General features: G+C 37.9%; 1 protein-coding gene across 2 annotated transcripts in view; it reads right to left on the bottom strand.

Moving 5' to 3' along the window:
* Positions 1-23554, bottom strand: part of LOC106871530 (nucleolar protein 6) — a 36194-nt gene that overhangs the window by 8950 nt on the left and 3690 nt on the right. For both annotated transcript variants that reach the window (XM_014918029.3, XM_014918030.3), the window contains exons 5-17: positions 22774-22942; positions 21747-21875; positions 21416-21591; positions 19424-19544; positions 17202-17365; positions 16567-16682; positions 14425-14602; positions 13347-13466; positions 11250-11401; positions 9582-9810; positions 7831-7936; positions 6428-6582; positions 50-210 (exon numbers count right to left, since the gene is read on the bottom strand). In XM_014918029.3, coding sequence (XP_014773515.2) covers positions 50-210; positions 6428-6582; positions 7831-7936; positions 9582-9810; positions 11250-11401; positions 13347-13466; positions 14425-14602; positions 16567-16682; positions 17202-17365; positions 19424-19544; positions 21416-21591; positions 21747-21875; positions 22774-22942 — 1976 coding nt within the window. The remainder of the gene's footprint in view (positions 1-49; positions 211-6427; positions 6583-7830; positions 7937-9581; positions 9811-11249; positions 11402-13346; positions 13467-14424; positions 14603-16566; positions 16683-17201; positions 17366-19423; positions 19545-21415; positions 21592-21746; positions 21876-22773; positions 22943-23554) is intronic.

Raw genomic sequence — 23554 nt, 5'->3', positions numbered from 1 at the left:
CCATTTATACAGCACCTAACTCTACATTCAAAAGCAAAGAGGAACTTACCCACGAAGTACACTGGTCAGTTTTGGCATGACCCTCGTCTCAGCCCATAAACAGAGGGACTCATTACTGTGAACCTTTTCTCCTTCGACACTAGTATGTGGCTCCTTTAATAGTTCTATTTCTGGATTGAAACACAACTTTAACCGGAACACAATTTCATCCTAAATAACAAAAAGACAAAACATACCAATATAAAAAGGAAACAGTTTGAAGGGGTTGATCTTAGATATGTTCAAGACCCTGACTGTGAACCTCAGCTCATCTATCATCCATTCTTTACAGAAAATCATTATTCAGACATTAACAGGTTAATTAGAAATGTAATTAAGTTGGTGGTATTTCAAATTAAGTTTTTTAATGTCCATTACATTAATTACGATAACACGAATAAATTCTGCATATAATACTATAAAAGATGAAAAAAACAATTCGAAGTAATATTAGACGAATTATTCCAAAATTCAACTAAATTTATAAAAAATTTGATTCAACAATCTGATTTATATTTTGAAAGTAATTTAATGATATTTGTAGGTAGCACCAGATACCAGCAATGAAAATGTTTGGTAACATTCTCTAAACATTATTGCTATTATCAAGAAGCTAATGTAGCCTATGTTTAAGGAATGCTTTTTGCATCAGATTTTTTTGCATTAGCCAGGAAATAAAGCAGTGCCCATAAACCCAATACAGGGTCTCTGAAATTAGTGGAAATGGGAGATATCATCTAACTTAAGTCCTGGCCTGAATGCTCACAACAGAATGGACTTTCTAAATGCACCCAAGGGCCAAGTGCTGGTGGTGTTAAACCAGACAACATATCAAGTCTATCACCCAAGTAGGCCATGGTGAGATTTGAATTCTGAATGCAGAACCAGAATAAAAACTTCATGGTATCTAGTCCAACACACTGGATCGATACTTCTTTGTAGCAACCTCAAAAAGATAACCAGCAAAGTTATCCTGAGTGAGATTTGAACTTAGTACAGTGTTATCAAAACAAATACCACAAGACATTCTGTCTAACACTATAGTGTTGGCACTCCGTCGCTTACGACGTCGAGGGTTCCAGTCGATCTGATCAATGGAATAGCCTGCTTGTGAAATTAACGTGCAAGTGGCTGAGCACTCCACAGATACGTGTACCGTTAACGTAGTTCTCGGTGATATTCAGCGTGACACAGTGTGACAAGGCTGGCCCTTTGAAATACAGGTACAACAGAAACAGGAAGAAAGAGTGAGAGAAAGCTGTGGTGGAAGAGTACAGCAGGGTTAGCCACCATCCCCTGCCGGAGCCTTGTGGAGCTTTAGGTGTTTTCGCTCAATAAACACTCACAACGCCCGGTCTGGGAATCGAAACCGCGATCCTATGACCGCGAGTCCGCTGCTCTAACCACTGGGCCATTGCGCCTCCACTGTCTAACACTAACAACTCTGCCAATTCACCCTTACATTCAACCATTATCTTTTCTACACTTGCAAGCATCACTCACTTGCCTTAAGACACTTGTTATTAACATCTATCAATCACTCTTAACATTTAACCACCTCTATCACTATCCATAATTCTCTCTCATTAATCACATTTGACTCAATCACTTTGTTTCTTTTATTCACTTTTATTCACCTTATCAGAAACGAGACAGCCTCATTAATGCCATAATAAAATATACCAAATACACACTGTGAAGTGGTTGGCAAACAAATAGACAACACAGGGTCAGGAAGAGCCTTTAATTTTGTCAAGGACATAACACTCTAGTGTTTGTGGCACAATAAAATGCATCCAACACACTCTATAAAGTGGTTGGTGGAGAGCCCATCATATCTATTTAGGGGCAAGTGTGGCTGCATGGTAAGAAGCTTGCTTCCCAACCACATGCTCCAGGTTCAGTCCCTCTGTGTGGCACCCTGGGCAAACATCTATTATAACCTCAGGCCAACCAAAGCCTTGTGAGTGAATTTGTTAGATAGAAAATAAAAGGAGCTCATTGTGTGTTGTGTGTGTGTGTGTGTTGTGTGTGTGTATGCGTGTGTTGTATGCTTATGTTTGTCCCCACCACTGCTTGACTGATGTTGGTTTGTTAACCTAGCAGTTCAGCAAAAAGAACTGATAGAATAAGTACCACGCTTTAAAACAAAAATAAGTACTGGGATTGATTCAACTTAAAGTTCTGCAAGCAATGCCCCAGTATAGCCACAGTCTAATGACTGAAACAGATAAACGGTGTGTGTAATCATCATCATTGTTTAATGGCCGATTTTCATGCTAGCATGGGTTGGACGGCAAGCCAGGAGGCTGCAACAGGCCCCAGTCTGATCTGGCAAGGTTTCTACAGCTGGATGCCCTTCCTAACGCCAACCACTCCGAGAGTGTAGTGGGTGCTTTTACGTGTCACCTGCACGAGAGCCAGTCAGGCGGTACTGGCAACGGCCGCGCTCAAAATGATGTCTTTTATGTGCCACCTGCACAAGAGCCAGTCCAGTGGCACTGGCAACGATCTTGCTCGGAAATCCTATGAAGGCCAGTCAGGCGGTACTGGCAACGGCCACGCTCAAAATGGTGCATCCCATGTGCCACCCGCACAAGAGCCAGTCCAGGGGCACTGGCAACGATCTCGCTCGAAAATCCTACGAAGGCCAGTCAGGCGGTACTAGCAATGGCCACGCTCAAAATGGTGCATCTCATGTGCCACCCGCACAAGAACCAGTCCAGGGGCACTGGCAACGATCTTACTTGGCTTGCCGGGTCTTCTCACGCACAGCACATTTCCAAAGGTCTCGGTCAGTAGTCATCGCCTCGGTGAGGCCCAATGTACGAAGGTCTTGCCTCACCACCTCAGCCCAGGTCTTCCTGGGCCTACCTCTTCCACGGGTTCCCTCAACTGTTAGGGTGTGGCACTTTTTCACGCAGCTATCCTCATCCATTCTCACCACATGTCCATACCAGCGCAATCGTCTCTCTTGCACACCACAACTGATGCTTCTAATGTTCAGCTTTTCTCTCAAGATACTTACACTCTGACAGGTATGCACACTGACATTACACATCCAGTGGAGCATATTGGCTTCATTCCTTGCGAGCTTACGCATGTCCTCACCAGTCACAGCCCATGTTTCACTGCCATGTAGCATGGCTGTTCGTACACATGCATCATACAGTCTGCCTTTTACTCTGAGTGAGAGTCCCTTTGTCGCCAGCAGAGGTAAAAGTGCTCTAAACTTTGCCCAGGCTATTCTTATTCTAGCAGCTACACTTTCAGCGCACCCACCCCCACTACTAACTTGGTCGCCCAGATAGCGGAAGTTATCGACTACCTCTAGTTTTTCTCCCTGGAATGAGATAGAAGTTGTTTCCTGTTTGTTTACAGTGTTTATTGCACCTGAACATCTGCCACATACAAAAACTAACTTCTTAGGTAATCTGCCTTTGATATTGCTGCACCTCTTATGTGTCCATAGCTTGCACCGGGTACATCTTATAGAGTTACTACCTACTCCTTTTCTACATACCGAGCAGGGCCATCTACCTGAAGGGGTTTGTGTTTTATCTACTTTCCTACTTATTAGGATTTTGGTTTTTGCTAGGTTGACTCTAAGGCCCTTCGATTCTAGTCCTTGCTTCCACACGTGAAACTTCTCTAGTTCTGATAGTGACTCCGCAATTAGTGCAAGGTCATCAGCATAGAGGAGCTCCCAGGGGCAACCTGTCTTGAATTCCTCTGTGATCGCCTGGAGGACTATGATAAATAGGAGGGGACTGAGGACGGAACCTTGGTGGACCCCTACCTCTACCCGGAATTCATTACTGTACTCATTTCCAACCCTCACCTTACTGGCAGCATCTCTGTACATGGCTCGCACAGCTCTCACTAACCATTCTTCTATCCCAAGTTTCATCATTGACCACCAGATAAGGGATCGAGGGACCCTGTCAAAGGCTTTTCTATGTCAACAAAGGCCAGGTACAGAGGTTTATCCATGGCTAGGTATTTCTCCTGCAGCTGTCTCACTAGAAATATGGCATCAGTGGTGCTTTTACCTGGCACGAACCCAAACTGCATCTCATCTAAATTGATTCGCTCCCTAATTAGTTGGGCTATGACCCTCTCCGTAACTTTCATAACCTGATCTAACAGCTTAATGCCTCTGTAATTATTTGTATCTAAAGCGTCACCTTTACCTTTGTAGCAGTTGACTATGGTGCTGCTACACCAGTCATTGGGTATGACTCCTTCGTGTATCACCTGGTTCATAATACGGGTGACTAGGCTGTAGCCAACACTGCCAGATATTTTGAGCATCTCTGCAGTGATTCCTGATGGGCCGGGGGCTTTCCCTGTCTTCATACTCTTAATTGCTTTATCTACCCTGGTACTGTCAACTCGGATAGCTGGTCCCTCTGTTGGGTCGACATACGGCAGGCTCTCTTTCTCCCATTCATTCTCTTTATTAAGCAATCTATCGTAGTGGCATCTCCAGACCTCTTTCTTTGCATCCTCATTTAGTGCAAGTGTACCATCAACCATGCGAACACATTTCTCTCCTACGACATCACTATTCTCTCTCCTACACTGTCTTTCAACACGAAATACCTCGAGTCTTTGGTCCTCACGGCGCAGAACATTGGCAAATCTTTTCTTATCTGCTTCCCCTCTGGCTAAATAAACCTGTCGCCTAGCTTCCCTTCTGGCAGATTGGTACAATTCCCTGCTACCACCGTTCTTCCAGTCCTTACAAGCCTGTTTCTTTTGTCTAATAGCCCCATCTACCTCCTTGTTCCACCACCACGTTACTCTGGGTCGAGAGGGGACTTTACACCAGCCACCGATCTCGACGGTGGCTCTCAACAGGTTGTCCCGCAGAAATCTCCAATTGTCTTCCACGTTGTATGATGCTATATCCCCTTCTATTTCGTCAAATGCTTCAAGTAACTTGTCTCTAAGACTCTGTCCATTTGCAGGGTCTTTAAGCTTCCATACCCTTCTCCTCCAAGCCGGTCTACTTCTGGGCACCCATATTGCCTTGATCTCGAAGTCGCTGACTACTAATCTGTGTTGGGGTGTACATTCTTCGCCGGGGAGGGTTTTGGCATTTATAAGCCTCCCTCTTTCTCTATTTCTGGCGAGGATGTAATCGATTTGGCTAGAGTGTCTGCCGGATCGGTAGGTGACTAGGTGACAGGCAGGTTTCCTGAAGTTGGTATTGCAAACCGTAAGATCGGTTGCATCACAGAACTCCAGCAGTCTGGTTCCTTCCTCATTGCGGGAACTGAAGCCATAGCCTTCATGTATGCCATGGAAGCCTCCAGCACGACGTCTGACATGACCATTGAAGTCACCAGCCACAAAGAGAAGGTCCCTGTCACTTGTCGACGAGGTAGTTTGCAAGAGGGTGTCATAGAATTGGTCTTTCAGACCATCCGGTAGCCCCGGTTGAGGGGCATAGGCTGAGATGACAGTAGCTAGCCTATGATGAAGCACTAGTCTAATCTTAAGTACTCTGTCACATACTCTAACTACCTCGATTACCTTATCAACCCATTTCTCTGCTAGAAGTATCCCTACGTCTCCGACCCCGTCAGTGTTTCCTGCCCAGAAAATCTTGTACCTATGTTCTTTGCCTGTGAGGAACCTCGCAGAACCTCCTCTCCATCTTACTTCTTGGATGCAGCACATATCTACGCGTCGCCGTTCAAGCATCTCAACAATCTCACCAGACCTACCTTTCAGCATGCCGACGTTGAGAGTGCCAATCCTGACAGTGTGGGAGGAGTGGGTGTCAGAGGAGTGGGCCCGTGTGACCCTGGGACGGGGGTAGGCAGTGTCGTGAACCTGAAAAGAAAGCTTGCATTTGGCAGAATTCATAAACAAAACAATACCTACAACCTTCATATACTACCCAATCTTTATGCACTATAAGGTCGATAAGAGGTGGGGGTATAAGGTCACTGGCAGTGTTCGCGGAAGATGATCTAAAAACTTCCGGTACTGGTGGACGGGGTGAGAGGGCGGACGTACCGCGGGCTAAGTGAGCTTTGTCGTGTGTTCTATCAGCATAGAAATTCCAATACGAATTGGGATGAAGTTGGGAAGTGAACTGGTTATATGTTTGGGTTCGCGTGCAAGTCGAAGAGGAAGTGGTGGAAGAAAGTGGTGATTCAGAGAGAGAGAGATAGAATAGATAGATAGATAGAGAGAGAGAGAATATATATATACATATACAAGCATACATTTTAATGTTTACTTTGCCATGGTGACATAGGTCAGATGAAATTTGTTAACACAGATTTTCTATGGCCAAATGCCCTTCTCATTGCCAATCCGCATTTCCAATAACAGCTAAAAGAATCATAGGGAAACAGAGTTTACTACTTACCACCAGAATATCTAAATATTGTTTATGATATGAAATTACAAGTTTAAATTTCTTTTGTAAACTCTTCATTAGTTCTAAGAGATAGAGCGCCTTCAAACGATATAACGTCTCAAGATCCTCAGGATCCTGTCCTTGTGTTCCAACCATACACAGAACTGCAATGAACAACAAAAAGTTTGTTTAGAAATATCAGAAAATTCATCATTGATGAGGTGTATTATAGCATTTATCCAGGGAGCCAGATATTATGTGACCATTGTATGGTGGCTGAGTAAACCACAAACATGAGGTGGCTGTGATATTATTTTTTACTTTTTTGTAAAAAAACATTTCATTCTCCCTCTTCTTGAAAATTTGCCATGCAATGAAAGCCGGTTAGAAATCCTTTTTACACATCTATATCAAAATATGCTTTCAGTTTAGCATTCTATCTTATTATTTTTCATTTTCCTATTATTTCTCCACGTGCGGTTAACACAACCCCACTATATATATATATATATATATATATACACACATACATATACATATATATAGACACACATATATATACATGTGTGTGTGTGTGTGTGCACGTTTGTCCCTCACACCACCATCTAACGGTGAATGGATATGTCTTAGATACATATATGCAAATATACAATACACACAATCATATAAACACTTACACACAAATATACATATAATCTGAAAGTATACACACATATAACTATCATACAGAAGACAGGTAGCCTACTAACATGGTGTCAATGATAGGTAAGGGTGATTATATGTATTATTTTACACCCACTTTTCCCTGCTGACATACGTCATCAATGGAAATTCCCTATAAGTAGTTGAAAGTATCCTGTGAGAATTTCATTATTTCCAATTTTTTTTTCTTTTGATGACACTCGAAGTAGTTTTGGCCTTTCCATCAACATATTTAGCATTAAGTCAAATGGAAGTTCCACTGAAAAAAGATTTCTTTTGTTCACTGGATTGTAATTAATGGAGTAAATTTAGTTGCATAAATTCTTTCAAATAATTGCCACTGCAAAAGTATAATGGTGAAACAGTTACTAGATAACAAATCAAAATTGGGTCGGAATTGAGGAAACCTTGGATGACAAAAGGAAGAATGTGACCTTGGTTGAGTTACCATGTAGAATCTATTCTACATCATAACTTACTAGAAATAACAACTATATCTCTATCAAATCACACAGCCTTACAAACAGTGAAGGAAGGAGACATTAGATAGAAGGTGAATTATGTAGTAGTCGTACATAACACCCTTCCAAGACAGGATGGTCACATATAGAATATCTTTGAACAGAGGTCTGCTCCATCAGAGTTAAAACAACACCAATGTAAAAAAAAATGTGATAAAATATATATATAAAGCATAACAAAATTCCTACCAGTGACAACAGGACAATAATGAGGACAAAGATCAGGACTTGGGATGTTTCGGTTTTTCTGAGACAAACAATTTGGTGAATCTCTGCAACCAAGAGCAGGAAATACCTCAAGAAAAGAAACAAAAAAATTAATTTAAAAACCTGCATTGGGAAGAAAAGTATTAATATGGATTGACTCCATCTGCATATTCTGACACTGACATACAGAAATATTGTTTAGTTTATTCTTATTATTCTTCAATAACATATTTCCTAATTACAAATAATATCAGATGTATCCTGGTTCAGTAATGCTACATTGTGTTCCTTTATGTGCTTTAAGAGGATACTAAAGGGTTGGTGTCAGGAACAATAGAAAACACAGCCTCAGAAAATCCAACCAACATATGTCAGTGTGGAAAACAATGATTATGCAGACTAATAACAAATAAATACATGGTATCTCTGTTTCAATTTCCTTTTAGAAAATTTACATTTTCATTTTATCAAAGACTCCATCCTTTTGTTACTTCAGCTCTGTTGAAATACACAGCCTTTGGTTTAATTAATGATCTGAGGCACTTGTTTGGAATGTGGTGTCATCAGATCCTTGGTGTCTCTCTACGCAACCAAATCTCAAACATCCGAGAACAACGCCAGCAATAACCAACCATTGAAGACCAAGTCTAGCATATCAGGCTAGTGGTTTGGCCATGTCTACAGGATGGGCACTGGAAGACTACCACACTTTTGTGGTGGTAGCAGCCCAAAGAAGACATGGGCAAAACAAACTGAAGAAGATCTGAAGTTGATCTTGAGCCATAGATCAGAAAGCATGGAATAACACCATCACCAGAGATTGTCATCCAGCAGTGTATTGGTTGAGAAGACAGCCTCCACCTCCAGCTGCCAGCTATGGATCAATTGATCATCAATCAATCAATTTTGAAAATAATGACAAATTTAGTAAACTAACTTTGTTATTATTAATTCTTTTATTCTTTTACTTGTTTCAGTTATTTGATTGTGGGTCATGCTGGAGCACTGCCTTAAAATGTTTGTTATTCAAAGAAATCAACCCCAGGACTTACTCTTTGCAAGCCAAGTACTTATTTTAGCGGTCTCTTTTGCCAAACTACTAAAAGAGGTTTGTATCATAAGAAACAGGGGCAGATTCAGGTATTAAAAGAATTGAACCTAAAATTAGAACACAATCTTTGAAAAACATCAAACAGCTGATGAGGAAGACAGAATTGTTATTTATTTTTTTTACTCTAGATTATTAATCACACAAACCTATAATCAAAGGTATTCCAGTGAGCTGTGTAACTTTCAGTTACGAACATTTAACATATGTCCTATAAGAGCGAAACACTACAAAGAAGAACAAATATAGACAATGTGTCCTTCCTTTTTTAAAATGTGGTCTGATATACATATAAAGCAAGACGGTCATGACTGGAGTGCCTTTGATCATACTGAGTCTAGGTCAAACTAGGAATAAACTGAAGGGAAAAAATATATATTTTGTTGTGTCTAGGGATGGTCATTATGTCAATATTATTAACACATGCAGTAGTTCAATTCCACTCCTTTATTATTAGTCAACTGGTTAAATATCCAAATCACTAATATATAATTTATCATGCCCCAACATGGCCATAACTAACTTAGTGGAATCAGTAAAGGTACAAATTGCAAAGTCTAACACCACATCCTGAATATTTGTTTAAAAGAAGTAAAAATGTAAAAGTGGAATTTTGGAGAGATACCTCAGCAAATCGAAAAACAGGAGAAATTCCTTGAATATCTTTGATATCAACAGTAATTTTAATGTCGCTAATAATTTTCCTAAGTTTATCACAGGCTTGGTTTACTTTAATGCTGGCTTCTTCACCTGTGCCATAATCCTCCTCTGGACTAGCTTCTTTAGGAAGAGTTAGGATGGATTCAATACAAGTTGCAGGAAATACAATAGCTTCCGGTGGAATAGAGAAGTATCTGGAAAAATTAGAAACAGAAATATGCAGAGTTACTATAAAGCAAGCAACTTAAAACAGGGAAGGATACGTTAGATACAGCAGTCTAATATATACTATACCAGGGAGGAAAAAAAGCTGCAACACCTTTGCTTATGAATCTTTGCATATGTTACAAATTAGACAGTCACTTGTGGCTAGGTTTAGTGGTAATTTAAAAGCAGAATGAGCTGTACGTCCTCCTGGGAGAATGGTGGCAACAAAGCCAGACAATGGCACAGCAACTGCAATGTCTGCTCAATCAGGAGTAACCTGGAGCTAAACAAATGGAAATAACATTCAAAACCTGACACTGAAGAAAAGCTTCTACCTTCTAAGGACTGCTTTAGCCTAATGGGTATAATAAAAAAAAAATCAATAGAACAGAAATGGATTAGTGTGTGTATATATATATATGTGTATATATATATATATATATATATATATATATATATATATATTAGTAAAGATTTGGGAATGAAAAAAATCCCACAGAAGATACCCCTGAAAGTTTAATGAAATTTAGATACAGAATGCAGAAGTGAGTGAGTCCAGTTTTTAATAGCAATGATGACAACTCTAGTCATGTTTCCTCGCCAGGGAAGTAAGTCCAAAAGCAACTGCTTGATCTTAGAAAAGAATTGTAGCAGGATTGCTGGTATTTACTTGCTAATAAACCATCAGCGGAGAAGATCTTAGTATTATCAAGTGTTTCCCTGGAAGCAAAAATGGTGATGAAGGTTTTGGTGCTGCTTAACTATTTGGTGTGGTGAAAATCGCTGATAGAATTAGAAGAGAAGGGAAAGGCAAAACTAGTTCAATAAACATTATGGAAATAAGCAAGTTTGTGACCCAAAGTACCATTCTTACTCAAAAGTGCCTTAACATAGCCACATATCTTCAAGGTGTCTACAAAGCAGCCATTTAATAATTAATGTCACTTGAAATGTTTATAACCAATAACTAACTCCCAAATAAACTTCATAAACATGATATCTTGTTTGTTGTACAGTGGATGTAATTTTCAGCAAAATTGATCACCAACTGATACACACTATAGAAGAAATTAAAATAGCAACTTTTAAACCAGTAGTTGTTTAGCCTCAGGTCAACCTGACCCAATAGAGCTTAGATCAAGTGTTCCATTCATGACCATCCTGTCATAACACATTTATGTTTAAATACCCAGTTCTTTTAAGAAGGTGGTACAATTTGACTTGAAAGACCATTGGCTAGTTTCAAAAAGTGATCACAGAGTAAGAAGATATACACAACCTGATCAACGCAACTAAAATAGAAATCAACAAATTCTCAGACTTATAAAGAAATAATACTAAAACTGGATATACAATAAATGTAAATTTTTTTTTTTAAATCAATAAAATTTTAAAATTGCATGAAGTTTCAACTAAAAATACTTACGTATTTAACATAAAAGAAATAATTTCATAAAAAATCATCCTTTTCTTGTACATAGTTGGTTTGTTGAGCCAAATGACAGCCTCACAAATGGTACCGTCTTTAAATTTTCTCAATTCAGATTTCCCTGACCAAAGTTCTCGGAATTCTTTAGCCTAATATTCAAAGAAAAAAACTGTTCATTTTATTTGCCTCTTTTGGGTTGAGTGTTCAAGAAACACTTTTTCAGTAAATGCACCATTGTTGTTTTAAATAAATACCCTTTTATATATGTATATCATGGTCTTTCCCATCGATAGATGGCATATGAGAGTTCAGCAATTTCTTGCTGAACAACCACACAGATGATTTGTTTATAGTGATCAAATGTTTGGATATGCTCCTCCACTCAATCAAATCGACATTACCTGTACAAGTGCACAATGTACTGCATAGCAGATGATGAAACAAGTGCAGTTCAATGCAAAATTAAGTGTTTTAATCAAGAACACAACGCCCAGTCTGGGAATCGAAATTAGTAATATAAGTTATTGATTCAGAGAATCATGTGGCTATCACAGGAAGCTTCTCTAATGGACTTTGCTATCAGACCACATGGCAATACAATACAGAGAAGTGTAATGCAGAGTGTCCATGCAACTGAAATCCAGAAGGTCGAACTGATAAAACTACTTCATGAGGAGTATAAAACATAAAAATTCAGGATATATGAGAGGTGAATATATTTATCCACTTGACATCCAAGGATTACAGCCATTTTACAGCCTTTTTCACATAGTAATAGATTCAATATGGAATAAATTATGCTTAAATGCTTGCATTAATATGCATACTATACATTATGCAATACAATTGCATATGCACAAATAAAGAAAGCTAGCTCATCAGAACATCATGATTACACCAATGATTCAACTCGTTGGTGTAACCATGATGTTCTGATCTGATGAGCTAGCTTTCTTTATTTGCTTTGATATGTAAATGTACAATTGTATTTTATAATGTATAACATGCCTATTTAATACAAACGCGTAAGCATAATTTATTCCATACTAAATTTATTGCTACATGAGAAAGGCTGTGAAACAGCTATAATATTAAGGATGGCAAGTGGTTAAATAAATATATACACTTCCCAAATTTTTATGGTTTGTATATATGTGGTTGGCGTTAGGAAGGGCATCCAGCTGTAGAAACTCTGCCAAATTAGATTGGAGCCTGGTGTTGCCATCCGGTTTCACCAGTCCTCAGTCAAATCGTCCAACCCATGCTAGCATGGAAAGCAGACGTTAAACGATGATGATGATGATGATGATATATATATATATATTATGATCATCATTCAACATCTATCTGCCATGCTGGCATGGGTTGGATAATTGGACGGGATCAACAAGATATGAATCTAACATTTGTTTTGGTATGGTTTCCACAGTCTGGTGCCCTTCCTAGCACCAACCACTTTAAAAGATATGCTGAGTGCATATTCTCATGACACTGGCTAATACAGTTACCAAGTAACTTGCAAGACAAATAAAAAGACTCCTTGATGAAAGGGGACTGTAATAGAATTGGCGGTGGCTTTATGCCAGGTGTTGAGAGGCTAAAGTACAATAGGGCAGGCCCAGGTGTTTGCATTTATAACGGTGAGAGAGAATAACTGGCATGATGACAATGACAGTGATGACAAGGTGTCAGAGCATGCTCTCAAAATACAAGTGAGTATGAAAGAATACTAAGAATCAGGAAGAGTGGATGGATAAGTTTATTAGCCTGTGAGAGGAGAGTGACAGATAGAGGTAAAGATGAATGTAATAAAATGGAACAAGGATAAAATGTGGCTGATGATATGTATTCAATACTACATTATCATATTATTCTGTCTGGCCAGATATGACTTATTAAACCTCCTCAGAATAATTGCAGACATAATTAAATAATAACCATTCATTGAACGAATTATAATTTTTAATCCGATTATTAATACTATATTAAACATATTAACATTAACTATTGTTTTTTATGTTGATGACATTGCTGAGTAACTAACTTCAGTAATAAATATAAAACATTGCTTAAAGTGAATTTCAATAAACTTACATCTTGGTGGTCAGCTGGGGGTCCTTTCTCCATAATACTGTAGCAATGTTCCTCATCTGAACTGAGACCAAAAGTCAAACACTTTAAAGAATTGTGTGGTGGTTCTTCATTGACTGACCACTGTAGAAAAGAAAACTATTTATTAATAAATCAAAACTAGATATCAGTAACTATCAGTTATCAAAACAAAGAACAGATTTATTTAACAGATTTCTCTAAACATTGTTTGAATACCAAATGAATAACAGTGTAGACTAAAGCAGTAATCCAAATACCACACTGATATTTGGTTACAGCCCTTTATGTACTAAGTTCAAATATTAATGCCTACTTTGCCTGTCAGCTTTCAGAGATCAATAAAAAAAAAATATCTGGAGTTAAGATAAGGTAGTGCCCCAGTAAAGTCATCATCATCATCATTTAATATTTGCTTTCCATGCTGGCATGGGTTGGACAGTGTGACAGGAGCTGGCCAGCTGAAGAGCTGTCCAGGTTCCTTGTCTGTTTTGGCATGGTTTCTACAGTCGGATGCCCTTTCTAATGCCAACCATTTTACAGAGCATATTGGGTGCTTTTACACAGCACTGGCATGGGGGCTTTTATGCAGCATTAGCACGGGTGCCTTTACATGGCACCAGCACCCACAAGCCTGCAAGATTAGGATTGCTCAACTGAAGAGGGATGCAAGGGACATGCCTGTATGCAAGGACAACCATGATTTTACTTAGCCTGATGCATCTTCTCAAGCACAGCAAACCACCAGAAGTCTCGGTCCCTTGTCATCCCCTCTGTGAGGCCCAAAATCTGAAGATCCTTTCTCACCACTTCATCACACGTTTCTGGATCTACCCTATCCACACATTCCCTCCACAATTAGAGATTGACACTTCTTGATGCAGCTGTTTTCAGCAAAAAAATAATGACTGCAATACTGACATTTAGAGTAGTTAAATATGTAGCAGTTATCAACAGTAACATTTGTCACCGTCAAATTCTATAATAAATTCTGTAATAAAGTTGCACCATTCCTATGAATAAAAAAAAAATGAACTAAAGAAAATCATGAGAATGACCTTACCTTAGAGGTAACTATAGGTTTCATTTGGAGATGCCTCACTCGTTTGGATAGAATTTTATGAATGAAGTTCATTAGATTTGGAAGAACTGCTAGAACACAAGACCCACCAAAGTCTAGATTTTTCTGGGAAAATTTTGGTTTTGTAGATAATTCTTTCAGTGCATTCATATCAGTGATACTGCAAATAAATAATTACAAACACAAACTCATTTAGATTAGTGTTACAAACTGAAGAGTAGTGTATATGTGTATATATATATATATATATACATATTGAGAGGTGGTATTTATTTATTTATTTATACATATTGAGAGATGGTATTTATTTATTTTAGCTGAATGCATAAAGATATTAAGTGTCACACCAATTCAAGTATTTATCAGATGGTAAAATTTTAATGGTTACTCAGATGTCCACCAGCTGGGGCAGAGATGAATAACTGGCACTATTAAGAAATATAAACCTAGCAAGCAAAGAAAAGAGAATGGTAGATAGATACTTAGTTAAGTAGGTAGATACACCATATAAACACTAGTAAAGTATTTTCACACTGTGAACTTCAGTGTCAATGTGAATACAAAATACAATATACACACAAACATCTATCAGTCACGGGCAAACTACAGCCTGAAGGACTTTCTGAATTGCACACTAATGAGATAGTTCCTTGGATTTTTTTTTTTTTTTTTTTTGGTGTAGTCCGCTTTGTCTGATGCAATCTATTTCTTGAAAAAGGTTGCTTATGCCTTGTATACCATCATCATCATCATTTAATGTGCATGTTTCATGTTCATACGAGTTAGACAGTTTGTCAGGATCCAATGGGCTCAAAGACTGCATTGTGCTCTAGTGGCATGGTTTCTACAGTAGGATGTTCTTCCTAATGCCAACCATTTTACAGCAAGTAGTGGGTGCTTTTTACATTCCACCAGTACTAGTGAGGTCAGCATGCAGTTCACAAAACTATAATAACGTGGGGTGTGGAGGCAGTTTTATGCTAAGAGATGAAGGATTAAAATATGAGAGAAAGCAAAGTAGGTATCTTGAAGTAGAAGAGTTACATGGTTACACTTCAAAGGAGGGTGGGGAGAATGATCAGTAGGAGCTACAAAAATAATAGTAATGTCTTTGGGTGGATCCCTAAGGTACAATGTGAGCAGAAGTGAGGAGTGTGGGTGCAAGAGTATGTGGGGGAGCAAGAGGAGAGGGGATGTAAGAAACAACTGTAAAGATAAGATAATGTTGAAGAGTGGATGTAGGGAATGGTAGATAAGAAGTGGGGGATGACTAATGATGCATAGATTGGAGAAGGTAGAGGGTGGAAGGTGCTTAATCTGATTAAAGATTTGTTCAAAAAACAACTCGGACAAGATCCTGCATGTCAAACTCTTCAATAGCAGCAATTTGCCTGCACCCTTAAAAGCAAGTGAAACATGGGCTACTACAAAGAAAGAACAGTGATTGGTTATGACACAAGAGGGCTGTGGAAAAACCGAAGCTAGGAATAACATCAAAGGAGTATATACGAAACTAGGTAATTCAAGAATGGGGTGAATGATGTGATTGCAAAATGCTGAAAATACAAGTTTTGCTGAGGTAACAGGTCAACCCAAGCAGTTGTCAAGAGGTATCCAAGAGATGAGCAGAGACCTCTCAGACAACCTTCAAAAAGATGAGAGAATGACAGTCAAACGATTCAGGTCCAAATAAAAGAGAACAATGCAAAGAAGGGAAGAATGGAAATGCATTGTGACCAGCTGTGTATGAGGACATCTGATAGTTTGATCAATAAGATTTTCATTACAGACCAAATTAGAAATATTTGATCTTAGAATACATTGACAAATTACAGAGAGGGAGACACTATGTTAATTGGTTTTGCTTCGGTAATGCACCAAGGAAGCTAGAAGCCAGAGGTTCAGTCCCTACCAGATGATACTTTTATATTTCCCAGATTTCCCATTTTTGTAGTTACTAAAATTAAAACCTGTAGTCTTTAATCCTTCAACAAATTTTTATGTTATTGTTTAAAAATTACGAATTGCATAAAATGATTTTAAAATATTACCAATCAAATAACAGTGTAGATAATGAATAGTAAGATAAAATTAAATATAACAAACAAAAAAAAGGTAACTTACTGAAATATCTGGTCATACCGCATGCAAAATGGAATTTTTTGAATGAAAATAGTATGGAAACAATCTCTATTTTGAGAATCCAATATTTCAAGAGTCATAGAAGCTTCATGTTGCAACTGGAGGGACACAAATTGAAAGTCAATGACAAGTTAAGAATAGTCAATTCAGCCAATACAAATACAAACCACACACACACTCAGATCCAATATATTTTCAGGTTGTATTCTGCTTCCTTCCATAATTTTATGTTAAATTAGTTTACAAAGACTAGTTTAACAATGGCCAAGTTAGTTATTTTATCAAAAGCTTCAACTATCTTTCTTCATTACTTCCAAAATTAATTGAAACTTACGGGCAATGTGCTTTGTGAGAAATATATTCAGGAAAGGTTTAACTGGGACTCAACACAATGAAACAGCAAGATTTGAACAGGTTCTAAATACTCTGAGGTGTCAAATTCAAAACCATGGAGCATTGTATCATAATCAGATTTCTGCCTCTCACATCTACTTTCACTTTCTATACTAGATTGTACATCACTGTTCAAGTCAACTCTCATTTGTAGTAACTGCCCTCCAACAAAAACACATGATGCATTACAGAGACTATGTAAAATGCAAAAAGAAATGCCTTACTTCCAAAAATGTATAAGATGATAAAGCAGCTGTAAAATTAAGAAATCCAGTGGAGTCTACAAAAGTTACATCAAAAGCTTCTATAAAACTGTCTAAAGTTGGTGCATTTTCTTGTGATTCGTGATTGTAGAAGCTGATACCATCTTTAACCCAGTCACTGTTTGCTGGAGGAGAAACAACAAAAAAGAAAATTATATATCACTACTAAATCTAATCAGTCCAAATTCAACAAAATTTCCAGCTTTTCTAAATAAAAAGATTTCTCTAAGCTAGTAAGTGAAGTTAAAGAAACAGCAGAAACCAATTTTTAAAAGAAGTTAAACATTTGAATATAACTAAGGCCACCCCACCCATCCATCCATTATTACTGAGAATGTAAATCAATATAACACAACCCTTTAGCATTTAAACTGGTCGTACCCAGCCCAAATATTCTCCCAAATATTATCCAGATCCAGCCTCCCACACCTACACTACAATATCAACCTAAAAATAAAGTATCTCATCATAGAAATTTTTAAGCTGTAAGATAATTCGTGATTAATTCAAAACAATGTGAATAGGCGCAGGAGTGGCTATGTGGTAAGTAGCTTGCTTACGAACCACATGGTTCCGGGTTCAGTCCCACTACGTGGCACCTTGGACAAGTGTCTTCTACTATAGCCTCGGGCCAACCAAAGCCTTGTGAGTGGATTTGGTAGACAGAAACTGAAAGAAGCCTGTCGTATATATATATATATGTATGTATGTGTGTTTGTGTGTCTGTGATTGTCCCTCTACCATCGCTTGACAACCGAGAGAGCGATAGAATAAGTACTAGGCTTATAAAGAATAAGTTCTGGGGTCGATTTTCTCAACTAAAGGCGGTGCTCCAGCATGGCCACAGTCAAATGACTGAAACAAGTAAAAGAGTAAATAAGCATTACTTTTAGCAAAAAACCTGAATGCTAAAGGGTTACAAGCACACATATAACAGAATCAGCTGATAGCTTATTCTACCCAGAACCCTTCAGTGTTTATTGAGGAAATGCTGACCAAAAGGAAATTCATTAAACACAACGTATTCCTTTTAAAATTGGTAAGACATTTGTAAAGAGTGATTTTGGACAAAATCTTGAGCAGTTGAAGTAACTTAGAGAATTTTAACTGTAAATGATATTAGATATAAATACCAATTCAAACAGAAAATAAAAACAGGCTCAATGGTGAGGCTTGAACCTGCAAGTGATAGATATGTGGTTTAGATTCCTGTGAACGGGCATGTTGCAGTTTTAATGTCTCAGAGTAATGTTACAATGTACCAGCATACTATTGTAGTTAAGATTTACAATAGAAGATGGCACATCCATTCAAAACAGTGGAATGTGTGTGCATATATTAGGCACAGGCATGGTTGTGTAGCAAGAGATTTTAGATTCAGCCCTGTAAGTGGAACTTTGGTCAAATGTCTTCTACTACAGCCCCTGGCCAACCAAACCCTTGTGAGTGGATTTGGTAAACAGAAACTATATATATATATATATATATATATATATATATATATATATATAGGCGGCGAGCTGGCAGAATCGTTAGCACGCCGGGCGAAATGCTCAGCGGTATTTCGTCTGCCACTACACTTTGAGTTCAAATTCCGCCGAGGTCGACTTTGCCTTTCATCCTTTCGGGGTCGATTAAATAAGTACCAGTTACGCACTGGGGTCGATATAATCAACTTAATCTGTTTGTCCTTGTTTGTCCCCTCTGTGTGTAGCCCCTTGTGGGCAGTCAAGAAATAAGAAATAAGAAACTATATATATATATATATATATATATATATATATATATATATATATATATATATATATATATATATATATATATAGACACACTGGTAAAAGATATAAATCATCATCATCATTTAACATCCGATTATATGTCTGTTATATATATAAATATATATATACACACACACACACACAAGTAAAAGGTGTAAGCATAAAAAAAAACCCTGAAAAGTCAAAGTTTCAAGTGAAATCACTGCATTCTCTTTGTTCATCTTATGTGCCACATTATAACACTAATGATTGCTTCATTATAAAAAATATCATTATAAATTATGACAACCACAACATCACTTTCCCATCATCAATAAATCTGCTTTTACATAAATTTATGACTCAATAACTAATATTCAATGGTAGCAACAATAAGAGTATAGAATAAACAAAGCAAAAACTTACCAAGGTTGTACAGGGTTGTGCGGAACACTTGATAGCTACTCATTAATTTATTCAATCTCTTCAGCTTAAGAAGGTAGGCTACATACATTGAAATTATAAAACCAGACACAGCACCATAACCCTGCAAAGGAATATAAGAATTATAAATGCAAATAATGGAGTGAGTGTACCTTGTCCTTCACCTCAACATCAGTCATGTAACCCTTCTATTGCTGACAATTACTCTAATTCTGAGAACAAACTTATGCTTTTTCAAAGGGAAAGGCCTCTGCCTGAAATGTTAAAACTTTTCTTCATGACAAGATGGTCTATTACACTTTGTGAAATGCTTATAGGGTTACTCTTTACTCTTTTACTTGTTTCAGTCATTTGACTGTGGCCATGCTGGAGCACCGCCTTTTAGTCGAGCAAATCGACTCCAGGACTTATTCTTTGTAAGCCTAGTACTTATTCTATCGGTCTCTTTTGCCGAACCGCTAAGTTACGGGGACATACACACACCAGCATCGGTTGTCAAGCGATGTTAGGGGGACAAACACAGACACACAAATACATACATACATATATATATATATATATAACTAGCAAGTTAGTTTTTGTTTGTGGCAGATGTTCAGGTGCAATAAAGACTGTAAACAAACAGGAAACAACTTCTATCTCATTCCAGGGTGAAAAACTAGAGGTAGTCGATAGCTTCCGCTATCTGGGAGACCAAGTTAGTAGTGGGGGTGGGTGCGCTGAAAGTGTAGCTGCTAGAATAAGAATAGCCTGGGCAAAGTTTAGAGAGCTCTTACCCCTGCTGGCGACAAAGGGTCTCTCACTCAGAGTAAAAGGCAGACTATATGACGCATGCGTACGAACAACCATGCTACATGGCAGTGAAACATGGGCTGTAACTGCTGAGGACATACGTAAGCTCGCAAGGAATGAAGCCAGTATGCTCCGTTGGATGTGTAATGTCAATGTGAATACCCGTCAGAGTGTAAGTATCTTGAGAGAAAAGCTGAACATTAGAAGCATCAGTTGTGGCGTGCAAGAGAGACGATTGCGCTGGTATGAACATGTGGTGAGAATGGAGGAGGATAGCTGCGTGAAAAAGTGCCACACCCTAACAGTTGAGGGAACCCGTGGAAGAGGTAGGCCCAGGAAGACCTGGGCTGAGGTGGTGAGGCAAGACCTTCGTACATTGGGCCTCACCGAGGCGATGACTACTGACCGAGACCTTTGGAAATGTGCTGTGCGTGAGAAGACCCGGCAAGCCAAGTAAGATCGTTGCCAGTGCCCCTGGACTGGTTCTTGTGCGGGTGGCACATGAGATGCACCATTTTGAGCGTGGCCGTTGCCAGTACCGCCTGACTGGCTCCCGTAGGATTTTCGAGCGAGATCGTTGCCAGTGCCCCTGGACTGGCTTGTGCGGGTGGCACATAAAAGACACCATTTCGAGCGTGGCCGTTTTCGTGCGGGTGACACGTAAAAGCACCCACTACACTCTCTGAGTGGTTGGCGTTAGGAAGGGCATCCAGCTGTAGAAACTCTGCCAAATCAGACTGGAGCCTGGTGTTGCCATCCGGTTTCACCAGTCTTCAGTCAAATCGTCCAACCCATGCTAGCATGGAAAGCGGACGTTAAACGATGATGATGATGATGATGATGATACGACAGGCTTCTTTCAGTTTCTGTCTACCAAATCCACTCACAAGGCTTTGGTCGGCCGGCCCGAGGCTATAGTAGAAGACACTTGCCCAAGGTGCCACGCAGTGGGAATGAACCTGGAACCATGTGATTGGTAAGTAAGTAAGCTACTTACCACACAGCCACACCTGCACCTGTTAGTTAATAATTATTCACAATATAAAGTATTTCTCGCTCTGAATAGAATATTCAGGTTTTGGCTTTGGGCACTTAGATTTTGTACCAACTAGCAATAGTTTAATAACTATGTTTTATCATAGGAAACAAAACAAAGCAATACAAATATATATGTATACTCACTGTATTCAAGTCTCTTTGATGGAGCCAAACTTTTAAAAGAATAATTCCATCTTTTAGCTGACCACTGTCAACACACAGAGATTCTTTGAGTAAATTTTGATTTTCTGTGATCAACAGATCTTTTAAAATAGACATGTTGTAGTAGGGTGTTGGGAGCAATAGATTTTCATCATCATCTGAAATATATAATACATAGAAGCATTGAAGATGGACATTAAATGATGATGATGATGATGATATACCAAATCAACAATTAAAGATTATCTTCAATACAAGATTTAAAATTTAATGTAAATAAAGAGAGATAGAAATAAAGGAAAAGAGTTCTTACCCTTGACCTCGACATCAGTTCCTGAATAAAACCAAGCCTGTCGCACATTGCACTTGTTGTGAGAAAATCGTGAATGTTTAAAATAAGTGGTCACTGGATGAATGTGAACCTCACAACTATCTTTGGCATCTGAAACAGAAGTTAGAAGAATTAAGGTCCATTTTTTTTTTCTGTAGTTTCAGCTCAGAGCTGCAGCCATGCTGATGCACCGCCAAATTATTTATGAAAGAGCAATATAGAGGATAAGGACAGAACAACTCCATTAAAGAGTTCGCATAACCTTATAGGCAATGATCAATATAAGAGAATAGCAAGAATAAATTAGCATAGTTTTGAGAAAAAAAAACATGAAACTAACACCAGGATCAGTAGACATTAATTTATAACATCAAGATTAATTACTCTTTCCTTAAAGAAAGAAAGAAATACAATAGGCAACTACTTCATAATACATTATTGATTTACCTAAATCAATAAATATTATTTTAAATTACATAAAAATTATTAAGCTGATGTGAAATATAATTATCTTGATATAAACTATAATTGACATAAAATTACAATACATTTATTAAACATAACACAAAAACACTGAATATTGGAAATTAGAGGTGTAAGAAATTCTCAGGATTAAAACAAAATTAGTTCTGATACAAACATGGTTCGATAAGCTAACAAATTTGTTCCAATTACAAACAATCATTATAACTAATTAGGGTTTAAAATATCTGTAGCTCAAAATCTGCAGAAAAAGAAACATGGTCAAGGACAAATAAATATATTTATTTAGCAAAGTCTCCAAAAAAACATTCATATTTGCCAATAATAGAACAAAATACATCTCACACACAATGATCTAAAATTTCCAAATGTCTTAACAAGAAATATATTTTTTATCCATTACTTATCAAGAACTTGCATGTTGATCTGGTCACATTAAATTGTAATTCACAAAAAGAGATTAAAATAAAATAGAATAGACAAATGAATTTTTGAAAGAAACATTATCAAACACAGATCATCTTACCTCGAAGAACAGCTATAAGTATTGGTTTATAAGGATCACCATGATGGTAAGTGAAGCTCAACTCTTCAACAAATGCTTCATTTTTCAGGTGTGCAGCCAAAGCCACCAAATACAGAGCTCTCTTACGGATATACCGCTGGTTCAGGAAGTCTCTAGTATCAAAGAATTTCTTAAAAACAAAACAAAATGGTCTTTTGTAATATATTGAACTAATTATCTTATACATTGAAGTAGATTAGTTCATAGACTTACTTTCTGCAAGATGGCCTTCAATAATAGAAGATCAGTTCTTAAAAAAACAATCCGACTGGGAATTAAATCCAGTCAGACTCAGATTAGCAACTACTCAGGATCTACAAATCTATTTTGATTGAAATTTATAGCAAATAATTTATCTTCTTTAATCCTTGTATCTTGTATGTGATAAAAACGAATTCTAAATCAGAGTTAAATAAAAAAGAGAAAACACAGAAATGGCTTCTTGTTGACACAAAAAAGAAATTAGTTGATTATTTTTCCTATTATTCTTTAATAGCTTAAACGAGTGACTCCCAGTCTGGAATTCACAGATTCCTGGGAGTCTGTAAAGGTAATACTGGGAATCTATAAGATGAGTCCAAAATGTATATATCCGAAACTTTACACACGTCAAGTATGAGATCAACTTTGGCAAGGTCACATCACACAACAAAAGTGTTCTGAATATGAAGTGACTGCTTGTGTGTGAGTTTGATTCTGAACTTTAATAATCATATTAGCACAAGAATTAATGGTATAGCAA

Source organism: Octopus bimaculoides, chromosome 3 (genome assembly GCF_046866305.1).
Source record: "Octopus bimaculoides isolate indiv1 chromosome 3, ASM4686630v1, whole genome shotgun sequence".
In the NCBI taxonomy this organism is placed as follows: domain Eukaryota; kingdom Metazoa; phylum Mollusca; class Cephalopoda; order Octopoda; family Octopodidae; genus Octopus; species Octopus bimaculoides.
The sequence above is the reverse complement of the archived record's forward strand: the minus strand, read 5'-3'. Positions and strand labels throughout refer to the sequence as shown.